This window comes from Poecilia formosa, unplaced genomic scaffold (assembly GCF_000485575.1).
Source record: "Poecilia formosa unplaced genomic scaffold, Poecilia_formosa-5.1.2 Scaffold2, whole genome shotgun sequence".
Lineage (NCBI taxonomy): Eukaryota > Metazoa > Chordata > Actinopteri > Cyprinodontiformes > Poeciliidae > Poecilia > Poecilia formosa.
In genome coordinates, this window is record NW_006799941.1 from 3,418,463 (window position 1) to 3,444,562 (window position 26,100).

General features: G+C 36.6%; 2 protein-coding genes across 3 annotated transcripts in view; one reads left to right on the forward strand and one right to left on the reverse strand.

Moving 5' to 3' along the window:
- The window catches only part of LOC103136593 (uncharacterized), a 20,227-nt gene extending 8,020 nt beyond the window's left edge, over window positions 1–12,207 (reverse strand). Inside the window, exon 1 of the mRNA XM_007549922.2 lies at window positions 10,826–12,207. The gene's annotated coding sequence lies outside the window, so the exon portion shown is untranslated. The remainder of the gene's footprint in view (window positions 1–10,825) is intronic.
- Window positions 4,003–21,818, forward strand: znf362a (zinc finger protein 362a). 2 transcript variants are annotated; one of them, XM_007549893.2, is made up of 9 exons: window positions 4,003–4,799; window positions 9,669–9,732; window positions 12,214–12,454; window positions 13,152–13,277; window positions 14,575–14,902; window positions 17,090–17,314; window positions 18,406–18,484; window positions 19,767–19,925; window positions 21,237–21,818. In XM_007549893.2, the coding sequence occupies exons 2-9, from the start codon at window positions 9,670–9,672 to the stop codon at window positions 21,354–21,356; spliced, it is 1,341 nt and encodes a 446-aa protein (XP_007549955.1). In that variant the 5' UTR covers window positions 4,003–4,799; window position 9,669; the 3' UTR covers window positions 21,357–21,818. The 2 variants fall into 2 exon arrangements, with proteins under 2 accessions (XP_007549955.1, XP_007549964.1); XM_007549902.2 differs by having other exon boundaries at window positions 4,006–4,799; window positions 12,247–12,454.
- The last annotated feature ends 4,282 nt before the right edge of the window (window positions 21,819–26,100 follow it).

The following is a 26,100-nucleotide window of genomic DNA, read 5'->3' on the forward strand; positions in this document are numbered from 1 at the left end:
GGTGAGGCATTCTGGAGACACACTGATTCAAGTCATGAAAGGGTGAGGCATTCTGGTGTAAGAGACACACTGATTCAAGTCATGAAAGGGTGAGGGATTCTGGTGTAATTCACACTGATTCAAGTCAGAGAACAAATTTAGATTTGGATAGGGAGACAGCTTGCAATGGACTTTGTTTCAAGTTGTTCCATTTGCAGAAATCTAAAGGTCAAGGCAGCACAGCAGATTGCTACTCCTCTACCTCGATACAGAGTAACCAAATCACCTCCTTTTGAAGTACTGCTGTAGATTTTTCTGAACCTTTTTATGTGGGCGATGAAAAGTGACAAACTGAGGGAATGAAAAAAAATCATCACACAGGACTCGTATTTCTCACTGCTCCAATCAGGCTGACCTGGAGATTTATTTCTGCCTACACGTTACAAATTCAATAGTTACTCCTACTTTGTAATGGTTCCAAGACCTTACAGGATTTCATGGCTATTGTACTTAGACGTTTCGACCAACAGCGTCATTGGATAGTTTTTCTTGGCTCGCTTCACAGCGAAGTGTATGGATAATTCCAGTAATCCCACAGCTACAGTACCGTTGAGTTGTCATTTCCTCACCTCTCCAAACTTAACTTCCTTCTAACTTCTTGGATCCAAATTACATTTACTGAAGTGCAACCATCCTTTTCATGTCAAAGTGACCTGGAACACTTCATAACCCATTTCCTGACTAAAGCTGCACAAACAACATAATCGTTCTACAAAGACTCATACATTTAAAGTCATAAATGTATGTTTAAATACAAGATATATTGGAGGCCCAGGATTAGTGATACCATGAAGGTTTCAGTTTCTTTGTGAAACGTAAACTGAATGACAAAAGAGTTTTCAATTGAAAGAATGAACATTTTTCTTTGAGTTGAACAATCGATCTCAAGTTGAGACGGGAGGTTCAAAACCTCCAAGTCATCAATAAGCAAACTAGACATCTAAAGCCCAACCCAGAGATGGAATTAGACCAGAGCATGAAACCCTGAACAGAAGCATTTAGTTTACATACTTTAGATCAACATTAGATTTTTTTTTCTCTTTCCTTTGGTTTGTTATTTTGTTTGTATTTCCTTTTAATTCCTGTAAAGCACTTTGTATTACCTTGTTACTGAAAATGTGCTATATAAATAAAATTACATTTACCTTTAAAACAATAATTTCTTTTATATTAAATGAATGTAAAAAGTAGTTGCTACTCAGTGCCACCAGGTACATTGTTCAGCTTATGCATACAGAAATAAACTCTTCTATACTGGAAACATTCTGCAAAGACTCATGAAAAGCTCTCATATAATCTAGTGAGAATCTGCAAACTATGGAAGGGCTTTCAAATAAACATTTTCAGATGAGTTCATCTCATCCTTGAACTCGACCTCATCTCAAAGGTTTTATTAGACTGGATGTCCTAGTTTTAAACGGAAGTTGTTCTGTACCTTTTGTGTGTATTTTGAATAAGCGCTCTCCAGTCAATGTTTTCCTCATCGAAACATCGATGTCTGCTCAGCTGCCCACTGAACGTCTTACAGAAACGGTCACATTACATTGGCTATGTTTGTCTCATGTAGTTTCTGCTTTTTTATTTTTGTATCTTTAGTTTGCTGGTCTGATTCCGTAGGAATGTGTTCAGTGATGTTTCAGCAAAATGTTGTTATAAAGTTAATTTATTTGTACTTCTTTTCTTCTACCTTAACAAACTCTTCACTGCAGAAAGTGAATACACTGTATGCCACAGCTGAACATGCATTTGACCACCTTGAGTGAAGAAACCACAATTATTCCACTGAATAGTAAATTCTGGGACACTTGGAGCTGTTATTTGTTACACTGTGGCCCTTTGGGTGTTTAAAAACTTAAAAACTTGGATTAAAATGATAAAGAAACAGCTAATGATTTTGAATATAGATATAATAATGCATATAGATTTTTAAGCGTTTTTCCTGCAATTAATTTCCATGAAGAATAACACTAAAAGTATCAATAGTATGTTTTATGATCTGTTTTTATTATTAGGTTGTAGGTGTGGGTTGTTTTTTTTTTTTTACATCATTTTTCCATCACAAATAAATAAAACAGTGGTTCATTTAAAGTTTCCCACCATAATTTTTTTAATCTAAACTTAAAAGTTCCTTTTTTTATATGTTTTATCAGCTTGTTATGGATAAATGATCCGGTGTCCTTCCTCAGACTCTTTTATCTGCTCACATACACACTGCTGCACGCTCACATAAGCACAACATTTAAGGCTGGCGACAGTCTTCTATCGTACTCATAACAAAAAGTGATTAAGGCAGGACAACACCCCTTAGAGACGGTGATAAAACTCCAAACTAATCTATTACCTTGTGACATTAAATGAAAAAAAGCAGAACTCTCAATCTTTGCTTCTCTTGGTTGCATCCCTACGGTGAGCTGAGTGGAGCCCAGCGCTGGACGGTGAACGTCACTCTCTGTCTGCTCCACTTGTGGGACATTTTATGATTTTCAACATTAAAGCCTGTTTTATATTTAGCCAAATGTCATTATTTCTCAAGGTAACGACACCGAGGGGTTTTGGTCGGGTTCCTGAACTGGTAAACGGACCTGGGTGTTGCACAGAAGGGGAAATGGATGCATTACAACAAGCCTTCATTTGAGAGTGATTTGATGTAAGACATGCAGCAAAGGTCATCAGGTCGGGACCTGAACCCGTGACGGCCCGTCAAGGACTAAGGTCTGTCTTTGGGTCGCAGCTCCTTCTCTGCAGCACCATACAAGTTGTATCTTTTGCAAGAAGTCAGGTGACAGCTGTGACTGTAAAAGTTGCAGACCCCTGAACTATCGGCTGTAGTTAATCAATTAAACTGGGTCTCTAAGCAACTGGATTTAAATTGCTTTAAATACTTAATAGAGCACTGATGAATGGGAGTTGCGACACAGAAGATACTCCTGTTTAGAAACAAGAGTTCCTCAGACATGTTTCTGCTCTGTGCACCATTTTCTAACGTTGCTCTGTTGTTTCACCCTGACGTTGCTCCTCCCATCGATAATAAAACACCTGTTGGGTGGAGTTGGGTCAGGGGGATTCAGAAGCGTAAGACTGAAACTGTCCAGCAGGAGGCCAGTTTTAGCAGTGCATAAAGGACTCTGTTCTCCCCATATCTCCAACTTCATTTAAATGTATTTGTTTCCTGCAGGTCCCAAATTTCATTTCATGCCACTTTGAGCTTTGCATTTTCCATGGATGTAAATGTAGGTGCTGAGCACGAATGATAACAGGTGCATGTTAGTGATTTATTTTGTTATTTGAGTTTGTCGTAGTGGCCCAACTAGAATCCTGACTGAAATCTGTGCAGGGAGCTGATGATTAGGGTGATGGGGAGGAGGCCATCCAACTTCACATACCAGGAACTCATCGGCAAAAATTAACTGTAAAAACTACCAGTGGAAACATGCAAAAAAAAAATAACAAAAAACCTGGTCAGCATTTATAAAAAAGATTACTATGTGATGCTAACAAAGTGGTATCACATACTCAATTAATTATTGAGAATGGTATAAAGCATTTTTGACATTTTATTTTTAAATGAAATGTAAAGAAATTCCTATATAAAAAACAGATATTATTTTAGAAAGTTGATTGTTTTCAAATCTATTGTAAGAGGCTTGTCCCATTTTCTATCAGCAATGACTTGAAATTCCAGAAAAACAATAAAATAAAAACTACAAACAAAGCTCTCCTAAGGATTTTGGGCTTTATTTTGGTAAATATTTTAAAAGAGACATTTCCTACATCATGTTTTACAAAATCTAGTGCAATATTATTATAATATTTGCTGTTTGGATTTTTCAACATTTCCTAGATTTTGTTAGTATTATTATTATTATTATTATTATTGGTTTTGCTTCATGAAATACAAGTTTCTTACATGCTCAGGTTTTTGTTTTGTTTTTTTGTCTTTTTTGTCACATTTTACTATATTTGATCACTATAGTATTTGCAATATTACAATTTATAATCTCAAACTAAAACAAAGCTTCAGTGCAATTTACACTTTTATAGAACAGCTAACCCTCAATAAGAGTTGTGCAATAAAACAATTTGAAAGCTAAAACAATAACCGCTCCCTCTGTGAGTATCATTCCTGTGATGGGTCCTGCGGACCGCCAGCTGCGGCTCTGTGGCTGTCAGTGTGGCAGCAGTGCCCTCTCCTGCTGAGCTAAGCACAGAGCACATTAGCATCCTGTCATGCTGCTGCAGCTCACAGGATTACTCATATTTAATGCACATTATCTCCGACAGACACGCAGCAATGATACAGTACACGGAAAATATAATAGGCGCATCTCTTTTTAGTCTCCAACTCCAAATAATTTGACTGTATTGACTACTTGCGAGGTTTATATTAAACATGGGGTGAGGAAAAGTGAGAGACGTTCATGTTATAATTCATTATTCCCACAGTAGTCTCCTACAGGAAGGTCTTGTAAAACGTAGAACCCCCCTTTTCTTCATGCGCTCATTTTTACTATAGCGCCGCGGCGCCAACGCGCACATCTGCGGCATCTGCAAGGATCGGCTGAAAATTATGAGCCAGAAAATGGGTTAAAAATCGGTCTGAACGGGTTTTTCTCTCTGTGCTCTCAGCAGCCTCTCGCCTGTAGCACCCAGAAGTGAACAGCAGGCGACCCGGAAGGCTTGAAGTCTGGCTGAAAGCAGGCAGAAAAAGGGGAGTCCTGCTCCGTTATAAATTTCTGTTTCTTCTCCTCTCGCTGGCGCAGGTATGTTGGTCTCTCCGTGCAAATTATCCGCCTCTTTATGCTGTTTTCCTCTCGCTCAAAGCCGCTGCGCTGCACCGCCGCTTCTCTTAAAAGTCGTGCAGAACTTGGAATAATAAAATAAGCATTTGCGATGCTTAAATGTTACTAGATGACGTCTTAAGCTGCCGTGCAAATAAAAGCCCTCCTGATGATCGGATTTATGGCTCAGCTCGGCGCTGTGTAAGAGCCACGCTGATGGCTGTAGGAAGTGTCAGTGTGTGGTGTTTTTTTTTCCTCGCCAAGCCGGGCTATTCAAACCTGCAAATCAAAGTAAACAATCATCCCTACGATTTATGCAAATTTGCCGCATGCATTCGCGTCGCAGTGGCCTTTAATGACACCCGGAGGGTTATCTGCTTGTAATAGCCCTTTCTGCAGAATATGGCGTCCGCTGGTTATAAAAATAAGACAGGGCTGCCATTTTTGTTTTCCTTTTGTCTGATTTTTTTAATAAACTGTCTGAGAATGTGGGAGAGGCGGCGGACAGACCGAGGCGCTGCAGGATTGCTGCTCTGTAGGGGGAAACTCGCACTTAGAGCTGGTTTAAAGCTGGGAAAAATCTAAATCTGGAAATCAGCTTGCTTCTGTTTTTTTGTCTGAGCAATAACTGGCTTAAGTTGCTCCTAACTTTTTTTTTTTTTTACCCATAAAAAAAAAAAAAAAAAAAAAAAACTCACTGTAGGCCATTTCTCAAGAACCCAGTATATGAAGCTTTCACAGCAGCTACAGTGGATATAAATCCACGTTAAAATACTTTTTTTTTTACTATAATAAATAAATGTATAACTTTTTGTAACATTTTTGCTGTCCGGTCCAGTTTAATAAGAAAGCTTTTGAGGTAAACGAGAAATTAAAATAGGTAGACCTATCTCCTTTCAGATAGGAGATAGGTCTATCTATCTAACATTCATCATGTTTTGTTGATGAATGAATCCTACGCTTTAGTCCAGATATATGAAGTGTAGAGCAGATTGGTGGACAAATTATGAGTCTCATTCAGTGTTATTTTAGATGCTTAGCAGCATCACAGACCAGTTTCTAACTGGTCTTTTACCAGTTTTGAAGAAATATCCAGTTTCCATTTGTGACTATTTTCCCATATTTTCTACAGTCACTAATGACTCACCTCACTATGCTATGATAGTTAGGTCAAATTAGCTGTTTTTGTCCTTGTGGCCCTCTCCTGACTGATACCTTTGTTTGATAAGCTGAATTTTGTACCCTCTGTGTAAATAATGACATCAGGTAAAACATGGAGATGAGCAAATGTTTATTCAAAGGTTTATTTTAAATATATATGTGGCACTTTTCTAATCAGTCAATATTATGCACATTTCCACCACTGCAGAGACGCAGATTTATTTTTACCCATATAGAGTCCAATTGAGACAGCATGGTGGACGCTCATATTTAATTTATAAAAGCTGAATGCTTGGTCACCACTGAACAGATGTGAAAATGTGGCTGTGCCCTTAACATGATATACTGATTATTAAGTTCTGATACGCAGGTGGTAAATAATCTTGCTGTTTCTGAAAACAGTTTAAATTTACAATTAAAAATGAAAATATGCAACTTGCATATTTTCATTTTTAATTGTAAATTTAAACTTTTAAACTTTTAAATTGATGGAGTTTAGTGAAACTGTGTGTTTTCTTTGCAACCCAAACACTTTAATGTTGGATTTCAGGCTCTTCTGTTTCAACTAAATGACATAAAATGTAAAATTATCTGTTCTTTTTAAACTCAAAAAGCTGCAAAGATCATATTGTTTCCTAAGTTATCATTGTACATTTAACAATATTGTTGAGGAATGTAGAAATAAATAGAAACATTAGCAGTTTAAACATTCCCCTGATCCTTTGCTTCAGAGGTTTGTGATTGGTTTATTGATTGTTTTCCATTTTGGCACATTAGTTTCTGGTGTTTCTGAGGGCATTGCTTCAGTATTTGCAGTTAACATTCATGACATCTCAGCACTTTAATCACACCTTTTGGCTTTTAACACAATTTATGGAGCGCATATTATGAGGAGACCTGTGGCTGAACGGTTGTGAGTTTGATTCCAGCTCTGAGGAAAATTTAAAAATTCAATTGGGTGCATGTATATTTAAGTATTCACACCCCTTTAAGTTTTCCACCTATGTTCATGTTACATTCTTGTTGAGATTTTCTATAGCTGGCCAGCACCAGGTGGTTCATAATTGTGAAGTGGATGGAAAATGAAAATTTGCTTTTAAAAGTTTTTAAGTATCACAATTCTAGTTCAAGCTCAGTCAGATTGGATTTAGAGAATCTGTGAACACTCTTCTAAGTTTTTGTACAAATTCTTCTGTTGGATTAAGCTCTTTCCTTTGATTGGTCCGTTCTGACACAAATATGCTTTTGATCTAAACCCCGATACCTTGCATCTCTGCAGGGGTGTTCAAAGGGGCAGTATTATGTAAAATTGACTTTTTTGAGCTTTACATCATGTTATAATTTTATTCCTTCATCACAAACATGCCAGTAGTGTTGCTTTGATTCTTTCATGCATGTTTGAGAAACATTTTAATCTCCATGGCAACCATTCAGTTGTGCAAAACGCCTGGTTGGACCTAGCCCCGCCTTTCAAGACCCAAGCTCCACCTCGGAGCTGCAGTTTCCAAGCCTCACAGAGCAGCCCTCTCCCACTCAGCTCCTTCAGACTAGCCAGCAGCAATTAGCAAACACCTGGTGGAACTTAGCATCCGCTGAGCTCGTTAGACGAGCTGCTACTCAGTGAAATGCTGGTAAAAACATTATTAAAGACTTAATAGAGGAGAGATGTTGTAATGACTTCCTGAAGGTGTTGGAAAGAGCAAAAGTTTCTTAAAGAGATAGAGGCCCAATTTAAAGGTGTTAAATTCAAGCCAGTGTTTGTTAAGTCATGATTACAGCATTTTTACAACACCTGAATGTAACATAGTTACTTGAACAGCTGGATTTATGTGTAGATTAAGTTACATAGAGGTGGAATCTGTTTACAAATTAGTTGACTTCTGTAGGAAGTTGGTCATACTTGGTTTTATTTAAGAGTATTAAAGTAAAAGGGGGTTAACTACAATAAGACGCTGATTTTGTTTTTTGATTTCATATGTAAAAAAGTAGATTTTACTTCCATATGAGATAATTATTACTTTCTGTTGATGTAGCAAATAAAACCCTAATAAAAGTCAGCAAAGTTTGTGGTTGTAATGTGAAAGAAAGGGGGGAAAGTTAAAGGGATATGAACACTGGGGTAAATAATGATTTCAGACAGAGGTACAATTAGGTGGCATGTCTGAGTATAAGACAGAAAATATCAGAAATTCTAAAGATTAAGTTGTTCATGTAAAATTATCTAAAAAGTCTTTGATCACCTGGATTGGATGCTGTTTGGCATTTCTATATAGTATGACAAACTGATTAAGAAATTAAACTTCTGATGAAGTTTAAATGAAAACATGTGTATATCATGTGAAGCTCATTTTCAGAATTACAAATAATGGATGTAGAACAAAGGCAAACAAAAAGAAAATTATTCAGGACAGCCTAATAAACTGTAATTAAGTACAATAAACAGAAATACCAATTTCCTATTTGACTAAAACCCTCACTACAATCACATTGTAGCTCAGAAAGCAACACAAAGATGCATAAAAGCAGAAAAACTCCCCTGAGGCAGAAAGCCCCCATCGTTATAGAAATTTTCTGGGAGGTGCATTGTGCGGCCGTACCTCTAGATGTATCGGTTTTGTTTCTCTTGGCTTGCAGATGTGGGCTGTGTTATGCTTCTGCTAAGCCAAACAGACTTAGGAATGGCTCTGTGTGCCAAAGCATGCAAGGCAAAATGTTTTAAAAAGATCTTCAAGAGGGTTGGAAAAGAGAGGCTATGGAAAGAAAGGCCTTCAGAGCAAAACTTAAACTGTATGTGTTTCGCGTTGCCTTTAAAAAAGAAAGATTTTCAGCCGTCTGATTAAACTTGATTAATGTAACAGAAGCCTTATCAATCATTGTGCTTATCACTCACAATCAGAGCTAAATTGTAGGTATTTTTAACTGTTTCCATGAAGGTTTGAGATGACAGAAAAAAACTTAGGAATAAACGCTGCATGTTATCCATTTAGATATTCCTTATTTACAAGTTTCTGCAGCTTCTTATTCTGGAGATTCATGTTGGGTTTGCAGCTTTCTTCAGAAAGCACTCCTCCAAATTTACCCTGGTTTTCTCCTCACCCTTAACCAGTCAGGGCCCCTTAAGGAGGAGACAGAAAGCGACAGATTAGCATCTAAGTCAAACTAGTAGGCTCTGTTTTCTGATAACTGTTGCACAACTAACAGCTGAAATCACATGGCAGCCTATCTCAAGGTCTGCATGCTCATCCTGCAAAAGTGTGTCTGAGAATCCTCAGCAAGTTTAATTTAGACGTACAAATCCTGCAGAATGAACTCACCCTACTGGCTCATAAACATCCTCCCTGCAAGCAATATAACATGTTGGACTGAAAATAGTGCAAGGATGCAAAGCTGGGTCAAACAGGAGCCTTTATACAGAATATTCTTGGAAATACGCTATCACAAGACTGATTATTGCACCAAACAGTCAGCTGTTGTTTAGTTATAGGGCTACCGACGTGGCTTTTAACCACATTAACAACAGAAACACACAGAAGTGTACAGGTCACAGAGCTATAGAAAAATCTGAACAAACAGGAGTCATCAAGCAAGAAAAAATACACACTGTGACAAGAGTTGGTTCAATATTTGCATATTTCCTGCCGTTTTGCACACCTGACATTGTCCTTTTTATAATCTGTGTATTTCTTTCAGGATGGCTGAACCGCGCTTTAACAATCCCTACTTTTGGCCTCCTCCTCCTTCTATGCCTGGCCAGGTGAGAACCACCTTTCACAACTAAAACCAATCTTAAAGTCAATCTTTTAGACATCAATGAAAAAATACAGTTCTGTATGACTGACTTATGATTATAAGAAATAATAGGTTTTCTGATCCTAAGAAGGAATAAAGAAGGAATATTGTGAATATTTAATTGTTTGAGCTGTCAACAGATCATTTTGACCAAAATGTAATTAAATAGCACACTGCGAAGCTTGATATCTATTCCCCTGGTTTTTACCAATAAATGATCATATAAACTGGATTTCAGTTAAACCTACTGGCTCCTCTGAGTCCAAAAGTCTGAAAAATATATTTATTCTAATTGAAAGATTAATTAGTAAACACAAAACATCTTTCAGCCACTTTGAGCTGTAAACTCCTTAAAGGAGTTTAGGGAAGGACACCTCTGCTGTTAGGTAAAACTCCCAAGAGTCAGCAGTTTTTCAACAAAAACACAGTTATATTCAATCATTTAAAATATTATTGAAAAGCTAATTTATAGTACTAACTCTTAAGGGAAACACATTTATGATGATTTTCCACTTACAGCAACTGAAAACACATCATAAGATTAGAATAGCAATTTTAATACAAACAAATAAGTCCTTTACAAAAAACATGTTAAGGTTGTTATTTTCAAAAGTCATTTTTAATCTCATATTTATTGAATCTGACTGTAGGTGTTAGTGGTATTCATAATAAAAAAACAATAAACCAGTTGAAGTAATGTCCCCTAATGTCAGTTTATTTTTTTCTGTTTGTTTTTGAGTTTTGTTAAGCTGAACAAGCTAGTAGCTGTGTTAGCTGCGTTAGCTAGCCAGCAGCAGTTGGCTGTTTAGCTAACTGACAGTTGTGGTAGCCTCTTTAATTCACAGTACCTAAGCAGCTCAACTGACCAGGTGTGGGTTTGGTAGCAGAAAATATGTCAAAACCCTGATTTAGTCATTTGTAATTGTTAAACAGTTTCTTTTTTTGACCATCAGAAACGGCTAACTGGCAGCTAGCAGCAACAAGCAAGAGAAGAGGAGCATAACTGCATGCTGCAGTGACTCCACCATAAAGAGAGTTTAAAGGAATAGTGTACATACCTGTAGCAGGGGGATTTCTTATTTCAGTGAGCTTGTAGAAAAATTAAGAAGTCTACAGAGCTACTGTAGGCTAACAGCTTTTCAGATGGATAGCACCTCTTTGATTTAGCTGAGTTCAGTAATGTGAAACAATTTAATCTGAAAATTTACGCATCAGCAGGATCCACAACATGGATGTTAATTTGCCCAATTTGTACATTAGACATTTGTTTGATTTCATCTGGAAAAGCAGACCTGGAAAAGCACAGAACCATATTATTTTTAATGTCAATTTACAGCTTGTTGAAAGAATTGAAAAGGTTTAGTCATATCTTGTGATATCAAGGTGAAAAAAGTGTAAGACAAAGTAGAAGTTTATTATACCTTCTCTTTGTTTTACAGAAGGCATGATCAAAATCACAGCAGCAGAATATATTTTATATCTCCAAGGAACCCCAGCGAAGTCTGTAGACAAACTCAGTAACGTAATGGCTATATTAATTAGGAAGCATTTAGCGCTATTAAAAAAAACATGATAAAATCCAAATAAAAGTCTTGAATTCACAAAAAAACTACAGGTTACAGTTTAGACTGGAGGAAAGTATTTTCTTTCACATTTCACATTTTCATTGCTTGGCAGCGTCAGTAAATGCAAAGACTGTCTCACTGTCTCAATTCTGCCTCACTTGTAGACAGAGCATTTTTACTTTTGTAAAGTGTGAATATTTAACATGACATGACGTGAAAGCCAGACGGCCTCAAACTTTTGATGAATTTTTGAGTTTTAGGTCAAATTTCAATGATTTCCCTTTACTGCTCCTTCTTTTTTTTACATTTTCAACCTCAGCTCATAACTTATCTGACATTCTCCAGCACAAAAGCCAATACTTGATAAGAAGAGTGTTTGCATTTTATTTTTTTAATTTCATTTAATCCCTGGATTTCATCCCAAAACCACATCAAAGCATGTCTCACTGCCCTAAATGTAGAAACCAGTGACTGAAACGGCAGATTTATTGGATTACATTTGTCTTCTGCAATAATAAAATAAAAGTTTGTCTTACAGAAAAGATAGATTAAATTAGAAACATTAAAATGTATTTCTCAAAATCTTTGAAGCATCAATTCAACAAAACCATAAAAGTAAGAAGAAAAACAGGGACTTTTATATCCTCTATGTTCTGAAGATTTTTAAAAGTACATAAATATCTAACTCAAAAGTAGCTATTTATTTGCATAAAGAAGATTCAAACAAATAAAAAGCTAAACAGGCTTTCCTTCAAAGTCTCAAAGCTTTGGCTGCAATGTCTGGTGTCAACCAATAGAGGGCACCATAGCCCTGAGAAGTGTCACTGATTGAACTGATGATGGCTGTTCTTCTGTCACTAATGGTGGTTTCTGGCTGTCAGCTGGATAACCTAGTCTTGATCAATAAAATCAAGGAGCAGCTGATGGCGGAGAAGATCCGGCCGCCACACCTGCCCGCTGTTTCGGCCGCCTCCCAGCAGCCTCTGATGTCTCCGTCGGGCCAGGCCGAAGGCAGCCAGCACGGGATGTCCAAAGCTCAGCAGGGGTCCGGACTGCACAGTCCAAGCCCGTCGCAGCCTGACATCGCCCTGCACGCCCGCCCTGCCTCCAGCTCCGTCACAGGTACTCCAACTACGTCCACAGATTAAATTAATCTAATTAATTATTAAAAAACTAACGCTGTCAATCCATTAAAAAATGTAATCACATTAATCACGCTCTGTGATTAATCATAATTAATCAGTTTACGTAACTTTTTAACTTGACATGCAAATATGCAAGTTTTCAAAAAATGTTTGAGAATCTTCAGACAATAAAACATTTTCTTACTTCTCCAAAGTTTTCATATTAAGGCAGATTTAAAATAAATCTTTTTGTTTTAAACTTTAACTTAGCAATATCAATCATTTTAAAATGACATAATCAGAGGGACCAAGATATAAAGTTAAGTGGAAATTTTGGTATTTTAAGGATGAAAATTAATAATTTGCATAAGTAACAAAAAAATAAAAGAAAATTCTTACAAAATTAGTTTCATTTAATAAAAATGTATTAAACTTTAACAAAAACTGCAGGTGTGTGTCTTCATTTAATTTTTGGTTAAAACATCTTCAGTGAACTTGCTCTCAGTGGGTAGAAAATCCAGAAATTATACTCAAGAGTAGCAATACTTCATGATAAAATGACTCAAGTACAAGGCAGTAAATTTACTCCTAAAAGTACTTTATTTGAAAAAGGTTTCTCAAGCAAATGTAATTGAATAAAAGTAACTAGTTACTATCTAACTCTGATTACGACGTATATTTTTCTCCTTAATTAGGTCGTATTCTTGGAGATGTGAACTTGAATTTGGACGACAAGGCAGCTCTGAAAGCCCGGGGCCTGTGGGAGGACTGGCACCTGCGTCAGCTCATAGACCATCCCTCCAGAACAAACCACGTCTCAGGTGAGCAAACAAGACAAACCTTTCCTCAGTGGGTTCACTTCACCTGCCTCAGAGGACTTTTCTTTTCTTTGTTCCTCTTAGCTTAAATGCTCCAGATGATGCAGAGCAATAAAGAGGAAGCGTTCATTCATTAAATGGTTGTAAATTAAACCGACACTAGAAGTGCCTCAGAAAGCTGGAGGGAAGATATGAAAATTTTAAAAAAGGCATCCTTTCAAATTTTTTTGAATTATTCATTTTTTATACATTTAATATGTTTTTCAATTATTATTATTATTATTAAATAAGTTAAAATAACTTATGGAAGGTGCAGATAGAAGATAGAAATAGCCAACAGAGGGCGCAATGCACTGTAAAACGTTTGAGCTGCATTTAGTTCTAATATCTTCAACTATTTAAGTCAAATAAATTTAGTGAGTTTTAGATTTGAACCTAAATGTGAATTTGTGAAAGATAAACTTACAGTAGTAAGTTGTGTTAACTTTTTTATTAAACTTGTCAAACTTAAAAAAACTGAAATAAGAAAAAGACAGGAGCGGGAACTATCTCCCAGAATGCTTAGCGGCTTGTTTTTGTGTCCTGAGATGGAAGTGCGTTACATTGATCTGACTCTATTTGTTATTAATGCAAATGTTTATTTTAAAGCTTAAGGATAATGTCCTTAAACTAAATGTTTTTAGCATTAGTCATTGTGATGTTTAATAAAATTCATTATCAGATCAGAAATTTTGTTCATGCAATTTGAAACTAAAATAAGTATTTATTTTAACTTGGTATTGTGAGTGAAAATAATAACGAAATGTGGCTCTTTAACTGGGTGAGGCCAGTTCTTTTCTTCCATATTGTGAAATTATTATTTGGTTTAAATTGCAGCATTAAGTTAAAACTCTCAATTCAAGATTAATTAACTTAAAAATGTTAGCCTCAAGCTGGTGGCATCAACTAACACTCTTTGGTTACCTAGCAACACCCTGTTAAGTAAGTTGTGGTTACTTAGCAACCTGATGAGTAACTTGCAGCAGTTTAAGGTTTTGCCACCGTGCCTAATCTATGCTTAAAAGTAAAAAAACAACAGAGTGAAGTGAAAACTGGCTAAACCAGGAAAGGTCATGCCACCACTTTGCCATTATGTAAAATATTTAAAACAAAAAAACAACAACTAATCAATAATAATCAATATCGAGTGATATGAAATACTTACTTCGTGATAAAGTTTTCAGCCATGTTGTCCAGCCATTATTATAACAGCTATGATAATGTTCAGTAATGTTCTCATCTTCACCGTTGTTCCTGTCAGGTGTGGCACTGGCATCCAGAACCGGGAACCTCAGCACTTCGGAGATCATAACCCCAACAACGCCCACCTCAAGCAGCCACAGCCGGCTGGGTGGAGCCCCCACCCCTCACCTCATCTCAGGGTTAGCCGGCAGCCACGGGATCGAGCCGGGGAAGACCAACGGGGGCTTTGTGGGTCTCCTCGGCCCGCCTCCGAAGCAGGATCGAGGGCGCAAGAAGATCAAGGCAGAGAATGGCTCGTCGCTTTTGGTGGTTCCGTACCCGATCCTGGCCTCGGGCAACGACCAGTCCTGCCTCACCATCACCGCTAAGGAGGGCAAAACCTACAGGTGAGGAAAAACTGTTGTATTCTGCTTAGAGCAGGACAATAAATCAGGACCAATATAGATCATGATAGAGGCATGATCAATATCAATAGATAATACATCTGATAGAATATTCAGTATTCAATGTATAGAATATTCACTGAACTCCAGAAGCACACAGCATTCTGGGAGATGTAGGCAGAGGAAAGGCTCAAACTCTCATGGCCAGAAAAGTAAGATTGGTGGAGTCAACTAGCTAATTCGCTCTTTGGTTACCTAGCAACTCACTCACTCTTTGGTTACCGAGCAACAACCAGTTGAGTAACTGCCGCAGCAGCAGTTTAAGGTTTCACCATTGTGCCTCATAGCTGCTTAAAAATAAAAAACAAGGCCGTGAAGTGAAAACTGTGGATAAAACAGGAAAGATCACACCACCAGTTTGTAAGTATTTCAGATACTTTAAGCAAAAAAAACTGATGTATAATGCTAATATCGTGAAATGTTTTTCAGCCATATTGTCCAGCCTTATTTTGGGTCAAAAAGTGTTGCTGCCAGCACAACAAGAAGCTCAGAGTAAAGTTGAATCTGCTATGAATCTATCATATTATAGTGACTGGCAACAAAATAACACTAACATGTATAATCTACAAATAAAAATCAATAAAACAAATAAAATATTTTAGAGAAAAATATGATTGTCAGGACATTTATACCATAAAGCACACAAATACTCATAGAAATATCAACGCACTGACTGCGGTTTCAACCCAGATTTTATTAAACTTTATTGGGCAGTTCAGTTTGACATCCACAAGGTATTTACCTCAAGAACAAATAAAATCAGACTGCAGGGATTATCGAGAATCTTGTTGTTGAGGTCAAGATGTGTTTTTTAAAGTGTTTTATCGCTTCTACAAAAAAATAAAGCAAACTAGAAGGAGTAAAAACACAAACAGTGACAAAGAAAGATAAAAAATGGTAAATCATAACACCACACCATGATTTAAAACCGCCTGAAATCCCAAAATTGAAATTCTCCTTAAAGAAGCAGGATGTGAGAGTAGCTGATTTGTAGTCTCTTGCAAAATAACGGTTTATTATTGCGGTTTATTATTGCTGAGTTGTTTTTGTGACAAGACTTAGAAAATGAAGAGGGACCTGTTCAAGTTTTCCAGCTGGGAACAAACTGCTTGCTGCAAAGCAGAAGCAAGAAGAGGCTAAGTGTCCTGAGCAGTAAAGTACAGAAGCACACCTTTGATACACACCATCAACCTTAAATCAGTGGTTTCACATTCTTCAGATATATATTTACACGTCATTTTTAGCTGAACATATCAGGAATGACAGAAGTGATGATAACCATCTACAGCTGTGACTGTTGCTGTTGGAAATGGTTCTCGAAGAAAACCAGAACAAATGCAAATACAAGACAGCACATTTGGGGCCTCATCATTAAGTACTGAGAACAGGGATTAGAAGAAACTGTTAAAAAAAAAGGGAAAATAAAACAAGAGCACACAGAAATGTAACAGTTAAGGAAATACTCAAACTGTCTAATCTGTAAACATCTCTTGGTCTTTACTGGTGTGTTAAAAGAACAGTTTGTAACAGTTAAACTCATTTTAAATAGATTTATTACACCGAGACTGTTTTTATTTGTTTCTTTGGGTTTGTGGTTTTGTTTTGGGTTACTTCTAGATCAAAGTTTTGCATCTGTTTGCTCATTAGGTTTGGTCTTGCCACATCATAGTTTATTTTTTAGCCTTCACTTTTAGATTTTTTTCCCTTTGGATTATTCCTGCCAGGTTCTTGCATCAGTTTTCTTAGTCATCATTAATTTCATTTGTGCTGTTTAGGTTTGCTGTTAATATTTCTTTGTCTAGAAAATGTTGGTATGTGTATGTTTTCTTAGAGTTTCTTAGTGGATCTTCTGTTCTGTTTTTCTCAGTTCAGGCCCGTTTCTTGATCATGAAACTATTTCCTCTCCTATGTTTTTCCTCTCCGCTGGGGGGTATTTTAATGGCAATAAGTCATAATCATCAAAATTAAGAGAAACAGACTTTTGAAACACATCATCGTATATGCTTAATATTCAAATATTATTCTCCCAATTGTTTCATTTACAAATCTGGTCAATAAGAAGTTTTATTAATGATTTATTGATTTCTGTGTTTTCTTCCTGATGCATGTCTCCTGTTTTCCTGTTTTCAGGTGTAAAGTTTGTCCCCTAACCTTCTTCTCCAAGTCCGACATGCAAATTCACTCCAAAACGCACACAGAGGCGAAAGCCCACAAGTGTCCTCACTGCACCAAGACGTTTGCGAACGCCTCGTACCTGGCCCAGCATCTGCGCATCCACCTGGGCCTTAAGCCGTACCGCTGCTCCTACTGTGAAAGATGCTTCCGCCAGCTCTCCCACCTGCAGCAGCACACCAGGTCTGACCTCCGACAAACACACAGCTCATCTGCAACGGTTCAGTATAGACCTGCAAAAAATACTAACACTAATACCTGCAATGTTGCAAAGGACTGCTTTTATGCAGTGTTTGATAGTATATGCCATAGCTTTAGACTTTTAATATCAGAGCAAGACCTAGAGAAAGTACTGCTAGTTTATAAATCTAGCTCAGCGTTTCTCAAGCTTTTTCAGGGCGAGGGCCACTTAACCCATTTAACAAACAGTCACGGACCACCTAACCTGAAATTAGTTTTTAATTAAATGAAAATGACAATTGGCCTAAACGCAGAGTATCATTCATTACCAAGCAAAGTCATATACAACAACGAACGATTCCTAATGCTAACCGCTTACAGTCGTTCAAAGGAATCCAAGCGCTAGTGAAAGACACACCAACACTCAGCAGCTATGACGTAGCTTCCTCTGATACTATAATATTCCTGGAGTTGTTTTCTTTCCACCGGTGTCTGCAGCTTTTCTTTTGAGTTACCCGTTTCCATCACTATTTTTAACACAGCCCTGTGGTAAGCTAGCTGTAGCGTCGGACTTTAAGCTGACGTCACGGCAAATAAACGGTCGTTTACATGCAGTAACTCGCGGTCCTCTAGGGGGCGACCGCGGACCACCAGTACAAATCTAACTCAACCCAGAACAACTGGAAGCAACATTTAGTTTTTTTTACATCAATAATCCAGAACAAACTTAAGATCCAGAGAAACCCCTATTAGTTTATAAATTATAGACTACTTGATCTTACTAAACATGGGGAACCAATATGTAGTTTTATATTTTTACCTTTTTGTCTTTCTTTTGGTTTTGTTTTTTTGTTTGTACTTGTTTGTAATTTTAGAGGGGTTGTAGTTATTTTGAATATACTGAGTTGGTGTTGATGCAACATTCAAGAGCCAAAACGTCATTTTAAATGTAAAAAGGGTTAGGGTCAGGGTTACATAGTTTTGTATTTTTCCAAAATTAAAATATAAAAAGCCTTTTCTGGGTCACCTTATCACTTCATATTTGATGCTTTTATCTTCCTGTTCTACCCGGTTTTGTGTCTTTTGTGTTTCAGAATCCACACAGGTGACCGACCTTACAAATGCCTCCATCCAGGATGTGAGAAAGCTTTTACGCAACTCTCTAATTTGCAGGTAAACATGAGCTGTTTTCTAACTCTCTCCCCCATTATAACAACCAAGGTTAATGGTTTAGAAAATCACATGTAATGTGATCTTTTTACCAAGTATCATAAAGAAGCCTCCTGTTTCACCTGATCTTATCAGAAACGTCTTCATCTGACCCTCATTTGTTTATATTGTTTATTTATATATAGCATTTTGATATTTAGAAAAAAAAGTACCTTGTAATTTATACTCCCATTCTGACCAACATCTTTCACCCAACAACTGTCTCTATAATAACCTACTTTAAATCAGAAAAACTTACATTTGTTGCATCTGTCTCGATTTTTTTCAGCGTAAGATTTTACATGGGCTGGTTTTACTGGACAACAGTCAAAATAATTTTTCAAGACTACTGTCTTGAAGTCTAGAAGTCCACCAGTCGTTCATTTCCCACCAACATCATGTGGCTTCTATCTGAAAATACACTGAAAAATACGTGCCAAACTTTTAATTTTTCTCCCATTTTGTTTCTTCTGGCTCACTGCGATGATTAAAAGTAAAATCCCTCTTCAACTTTAACTTTAAACTGAAGCTTTGGGGCTGAAACAGACTAGTATGTGCAATTATTTGGAACAAAGATGATGCACCTGCTTTTAAAAACTGGTATGTTTAATCAGTATGAATATGGTTGTATTTTTATGCGTGTCATGATATTCTTCTGTTTTCTGCTGCATGATGTTATGTTTTCTGAACAGGTTGTTGTTGAAAATGAGATTTTGTTCTCAACTTACCAGGTTAAATAAAGGTAAAATACACTAAGTTGCAAATTGTGAAGAAAGTATCCCCACAAGCTGATTACAAAAAAGTCAGGAATCTGTAACCTGGGACTCTTTAAGCTTCTACAGTGGCTCAGTGGAAAAAATGACCAGAAATCATTCAAATAAATCTTTGAAAAAAGTCTAGCAGGATATTTTAGCAGTTTTTCTATGCATCTTTATGCAATATCTGAATGACACAAATGGTACAAGAAATGTGTTTTTGTTTGCTAAAGACTCAAAATACCAAGAAGTTGTTTTTACTTCAAAATGTCTTGCAGCTTTTTCAACTTTTATCAGATTGTATTTAGCTGAACTGAGGTCAAAGCGGTTCTCGTGGTTGTAAAAGTCGCTTCCTAATCAGCGGGGAAGTTCATTTTATGTGACTTTTTCTATAGGTTTGTTGAACAAACTGACTCAGAAAACCCTTCGGTCTCCAGCTTGTCCTTAAGCACACAGACTAACCCGATGTGTGTCTGCTTTCTTTCTCAAAGTCTCACCAGAGGCAGCACAACAAGGACAAGCCCTTCAAATGCTCCAACTGTTTCCGTGCCTACTCAGACTCGGCCTCGCTGCAGATCCACCTCTCTGCACACGCCATCAAGAACGCCAAGGCCTACTGCTGCAGCATGTGCGGCCGGGCGTACACCTCAGTGAGTTCACAGGAAACTCTGTGGCCGTTTTACATGCAGGGGAAGCTGTGAGGCACCGTAGAGCACAATAAATGGAGTTCACTTTAAACAATGTATGCAAACTCATAGCCTCAAAACAAAGAAACCAAGTTTTCAAAATTTAAGTTTGCAGAACTCAACTAACTTGATCATTATCAGGAAGTAGTGTTGATATAATAGTACATGTGTGTTCTGCAAAACCTGATTAGTTCTCCTAAGTTGCAAACTCAAAATCTTGTAGTTTTCATAAAATTAACTGATTGAGCAACTTTGTGCAATTTTCCTTAAGTTAACATAATGAATCTGAGTATATTTTAAGTACTGCAATGACACCATGTGCTTAATTTTTTAATTAGAAACTACATATATAAAAAGAAAACAACATAATCAAAATAATTCCTGCTTTCTGTTTTTGTTTCTCAAACTCAAACTTTGACAGAAAATATTGGAAGCAGTTATGTTTTTTCAAATCCTTTCATTAAAACAATCCCATGTTTCGCTACACCTTAAGGCAGAGCAGGTTGGTCATGGTGCAGTTTCATGTATGAAAATGTAAATACCCAAATCATAGGTAGTATGAGTTGCACTGCTCGTTATGATGAACTGACTACATACATGGAGCTTTGGAGTCGCCTTAAAACATCTTAAAACACATTTTTTGTGACAAAAGTGGTTTAACTAGTCGCAGCTGGTGGCACAATGCATTGTGGGATACCTTGCTGGCCTATTAAATATTAAGCTTTTTGTCATTTACTCAACTTTAGTAGATTAACTTATCAAGCACTTTATGTTCAAGTTATGTTCACTTGAAATGTTTTATTAATATTTCGCCATTTGATACGTTTCTGTGGCCTCTTTTTTGTATTTAATTTGAGACTTGTATTCTGCCATCTACTGGATGATCGTTGCACTGCAGGCGGTGAAACTGCTTTTTTTTTTCTCTCTCTCTCTCTCTTTTCAAAATGTCCGCTCGCATGAGATTGGTCACACGGTTTTTCCAGGGAAAACCTTGCCAATTTTAGACAATTTTGGGTAAAATTAAACATGTATTGTTATTAATTTTTTTTAATTAATGCTTTACATTTTGAGACAATGCACAATAACATAATGATTTATTTGGTATATTGCATTTAAATAATGTTAAAATCTGTGTATCATATTTGGTACTGCAGGTATTTAAAGTGATTTGTGTAATATTTTTATAAAGTAATCTATGTGAGTTCTTTCACAATAATAGTTGCTCTAAAACCACTGCATTTTCCGGTGTAAAGTTATTTTTCCTCTTCTCTCCAGGAGACGTACCTCATGAAGCACATGCCGAAACACGCGATGGTGGAGCACGTCATGTCCCATCATTCCCCTCAGAATAGGACAGGTTCTCCCAATATTCCCATTCGGATCTCCCTCATCTGAGCTCCATTGCCGTCGTCTTTCCTCCCATCACAGACTCCTACTGCCTGACGGACCGCTCGGCTCCAAACGGGGGCAGAAATCATCTGGAGAAGAGGTTCTCGTCTGACGAGTTTTTCTTTCTTCTCTTTGTTGCTAAAGAGAAAGTATTAACGGGATCATCCAAAGGTGATTTCAGCACTTTCAGGCCTGACACTGACGGGCCGGATATTTGTTTTGTTTTTGTTTTTTTAATGGGACTTAAACAAGTATTGCTCCAGGCAGCTACATAGAGAATCTTTTTAAGTTTTGTGTTATACATATAACTCTGTGTTTTTTAAAAAACGCTTTAATTAACTCCCCTTAAGTCATATATTAATTAGTCTTCCATTATCTAAAGATGCAGGCAATCTTGGTGACAACCCTGGTGTGTAAAAAAACGTCTCTAATTTACCGATTTTATACTATAAAATCCGTATTTATACAGACTTTTTATACGGATTTAGCTGTTTTTATACGGTAAAATTCTGGCAACCACTGCTGCCAGTATTTTACTGTAAATTATAAACTTTTTTTTTTACAGTATGGTGTGTAAAATAGCTAAAAAAATCTTTTACTACAGTGCCACAATTTAACTTAAAATTAAAGGAAAATCCAATAATTTAAATGAGTATAACAAAAATAAATTCATGTTAAGAAGGCGTAAAATCATTCCAAAAAAAATTTGCCAAAAGTGATTTTCTTTTTTTCCCTTGGCAAAAATGAGTTAGGCTTTTATTTTAGGTGACAATATTTAAAATGATTTCAACTAAAACATATAAGATGTTTTTTAAGTAAATCAAAACTTGAAAAACAGACGTATTATTAAGTTATGATTTTCTGGCTTCTTTGGACATACAGCTCTGGAAAAAAATTAAGAGTTCTCTGATTTTACTCTACAGGTTTATGTCTGAGTAATATGAACATTGTTCTTTTATTCTGTGAACTACTGACAACATGTCTGTGATATTCAAAGCACAAATTTAGGGTTTATTTGCAGAAAATGAGAAATGGTCAAAATAACAAAAGGAGCTTTCAGACCTCAAATAATGCAAAGAAAACTAGTTGATACTCATTTACAAACAACAACACTAATGTTTTGACTCAGGAAGAGTTCAGAAATCAGTATTTGGAGGAATTACCAGGAGGTTTTCAATGGGGTTCAGTGCAGTGGGCTCTTAGTTTTTTCCAGAGCTGTAAATGTGATGTTATGCCAGAGAAAAGCCTCATCAGACCTACCATCACAAACACTACTGGGACCTTAACTGGAAATATCTGCTTTGAGAGTAAAATTGAGCCTAAAACAAAGGATGAATGTTTGGAAATTTGCCTCATCCCTAAAGTTAAGCATGGTGGTGGATCTGTGATCCTGTGGGAAGAACTTGGAGTCTGTAGGATCTAGATGCCATAAACAGAAAACAAGATAATTTCCCTAATTGGTAAATGTTCTCCAATTAAAAGTTGAATTCTTATTACATTTTCAAAATGAAAAGATTAATTTAAGTTTTTTTTTTTTACACATCTCTTAGGTGGATTGTCAACATATTTGTCTGTAAGTTAACATAAAAGTGTAGGTTTGTGTATTCATGTGTGTTTTAACACTAAGGCATTCATTAACAATGTGTCAGCATCTTCAGTTCCAGTGATGTCTTCGCCTTCTTGCCAAGCTCAGAATCGGATGGAGAGGTTTGATTAAACTTCACGACAGTCATCTGAAAAAAATCTAGGTTGAGGAAACTGTTGAGTTTTTCACATCACTGCAAAACAGACCAGAATAAGCTGAAGTATTCAGAGGGTAAAGGCAGAACGCCTCGATCCGTTTCCCTTTGACAAAACTATTTTTCTGTGGTGTTTTGAGAATTAGATGTTATTCACTTAATGGAATCACGTTATTTAGCGTTTTTAGTTGACGTTCTCTTAATAATATCCTTGTGCTCTCTTGATGCAGAAACTATAAAAAGTTATCAAAAATCAAATAAGATTTTGTTTGTGTATCACATTTCAGCAGCAGGGCATTTCAAAGTGCTTTACATCATAAAAACACAAAAATCAACAACTGAAACATTACATTTTTCCGTCGTTACTCATCAGATATGTTTGGGAGCAAAAGCAACTCTAAACTTGTGGATGTGTTTAGATCTAAAGGAACTCAGTGTTTCAGCTGTTTTGCAGTTTTCTTGAAGTTCGTTCCAGATTTGTGGTGCACAGAAGCTGAATGCTGCTTCTCCATGTTTGGTTCTGGTTCTGATGCAGAGCAGAACCAGGAGACCTGAGAGGTCTGGAAGATTGATACAACCGCAGCAGATCTTTAACGTATTCTGACAAGTCGACATGAAGCAACTTAAATTTTACCACCTTTTCTTTTTTACTTGTCATAACTGTGAAAGGCCTGTGTGACACGGCTGCTCATCTTTATCTCATTTTAGGATCATTTCAAACACTGTGCTTTCATCTGCTTCAGAAATATAACTTTGATTAAACAGGTTCAAGGAATAAAACCATTATTAATCCATTTTAAATTATTACATTTTCTCAGACACAATGTCTTGTTCTCTGAACTCATGTTGGACACAAAGATGTTTGGATTCAGTTTTAGTTATTTCCATCAGCTGTGATCAAAGCTTACATGTTGTGAATAACTTTTACTGTTTAATTTTACACTCAGCTCATGTAAAGCATTTACAAATATGCATATGCTTTGGATGCATATCTGTCCTTCCATCTTATTTTTTATACTTTGGTAAAGAAGCATTGTCTTGACACAAGCTGCAGAAAAATACTTTCATTAGCCTTCTATTCTAAAAATACATATAACAGTTTACATCGAGGTGAGGCTTTGTAAAATAATGAGACAAAGTCGGGTTTATAATTTTAGCCCTTCAGTTGCTGTGGTTTTATTCTTGGACAGAAAATGCTTTTTTCACTTCCCTGAATGCAAAGTGATGTTTTGGTGTTTTGTCAAGATAAAACACCAAAACTATTTGGCTATTTGCCACCGCCCATCGATGCAAATAGCTGTCCAGGTTTAGAGCAACACTCTGCAGGGACGTTTAGGCATTTCCCCTTTTCCATGAAACATTCCAGTGTTAGGAAAAATTGGTGGTTGTTGGAAATTTTTAACTGCAACGTGATGACCTTTTTGGGGATGAACTTTTGAACATTTATTTATTGATGAGTTATTTTGTTTTATGTCATGCATTTTTTTTTATGTATTGTGTTTAGATGCATGGGCTCTATCCATAAATCATGTTTTAGTTTGTATAAGTTGGCTAAAAAGTCTACAGTTTCCAGGAAGTGGGCTTTTTTTCAGTGACTGGTTTTGCAGTAGTACTAACGAGGCTGCATTGTTAGCCAAGTTAAAATACCAAATAATCTCTAATCTCTCCTGAACCTGAAATTATGACCAAGAATCTGAGACATGAGAAGATAAATAAAGAGATCAAAAATGTGTTTTCTTCTTCACAAGTTAGTTTCTATGTTTTATTGTAAGAATTAGTCACTACTGTGGAAACGAAAAGAATCCATGGATTTGTTTCATAAACATCGTTACCCTGATCTTTGTCGAGGTTGATGAGACGTTACGGTTTACAGCTGCAGTCTGAGGTGGGCACGTCAAACATGACCTTTTCCATTTACTTATAAAAGTATACTTTATTTTACAAGTGTTTAAGGCCTTAACTTTGTGTACGACACCTGAGTTAATTTGTAACCTTCTTAACATTTGTCTTTTATGTCGGAGCATGATAAATTCTGTAAATAAACTACTAACTGTCGAAGCAATTGTAATAAACGTGTTTTTACTGATTTTATGTTATTCTACCATCAGATAAAAGGTGTGTAGATCATTCTATGGCAGTCATATAAAGTGTATATGCATTCAGGAAGTGTTTTCATTCCACAGCAAACAACTTCTGTGAATTATAGACACAGTAATTGAAATCTGTGTTAAAATGTTACATGGAGGATAAAAGAAATGTGAGCACACACTAATATTTGGTTATATTTCATTGCCGTCACAAAGGCGCTGCTGTTTTTCTTGTTGGATATTTGAATACTCTTCAAGTTGGAAGAACTTGTTGAAATTGATTCGTTTTCTTTTTCCATCCAAAACTATTCTGCAAGTTTGAAGTCGGATCCACTCCAGAAGCTTAATATTATCCTGCTCTATTCGGGCCAAAACCAGTTTGGATTTGGGTTTGGGACAGTTATCCAGTAAAACGCTCAAACTGCGTCAGAGTTTCTGTTATCTAACTTCTGATGTGAGGGAACTGTTTGGGGTGTTAAAAAGTAATCCAGGAACTAATTAAATGTGAACGTATCGTAAATGTAAAAACAGAACAATGAAGAGTGAACTGATGACTTTTTTTTAGAAACATTTTCAGATGGACAAAGACTGAGATGTTTTGTTTAAAACAAACCCTTTTTGACCAGCTGTAAGGCACGGTGGTGGCAGTCTGACTTGCTGCCTATGCTACGGAGGCAATGCACTAACTTCACTTTGAATCAACATCTAGACGTTTGGAACTTGGAAACAACAGAATGAGGATCCCAAATGCACATTAAAGCCGTTTATGGATGGAATAAAACTGATTTCACCTCAAACTTATTAAAAAATGTATGGAGCTCGTCTACAAAGCAGGTTCTTACGGGAAAACCAACCACTTTTTATGAACTATTTCAGTAGGAGGAGTGGTCAAACAACCAGCCAGAGATAAAAAATGGCTTAGCC

Coding starts and splice junctions, on each gene's coding strand:
- znf362a (XM_007549893.2), top strand. CDS start 9,670: ATGGCTGAACCGCGCTTTAACAATCCCTACTTTTGGCCTCCTCCTCCT. Junction 12,455..13,151: donor TGCCTCCAGCTCCGTCACAG/GTACTCCAACTA, acceptor CTCCTTAATTAG/GTCGTATTCTTGGAGATGTG. Junction 17,315..18,405: donor CACCTGCAGCAGCACACCAG/GTCTGACCTCCG, acceptor TTTGTGTTTCAG/AATCCACACAGGTGACCGAC.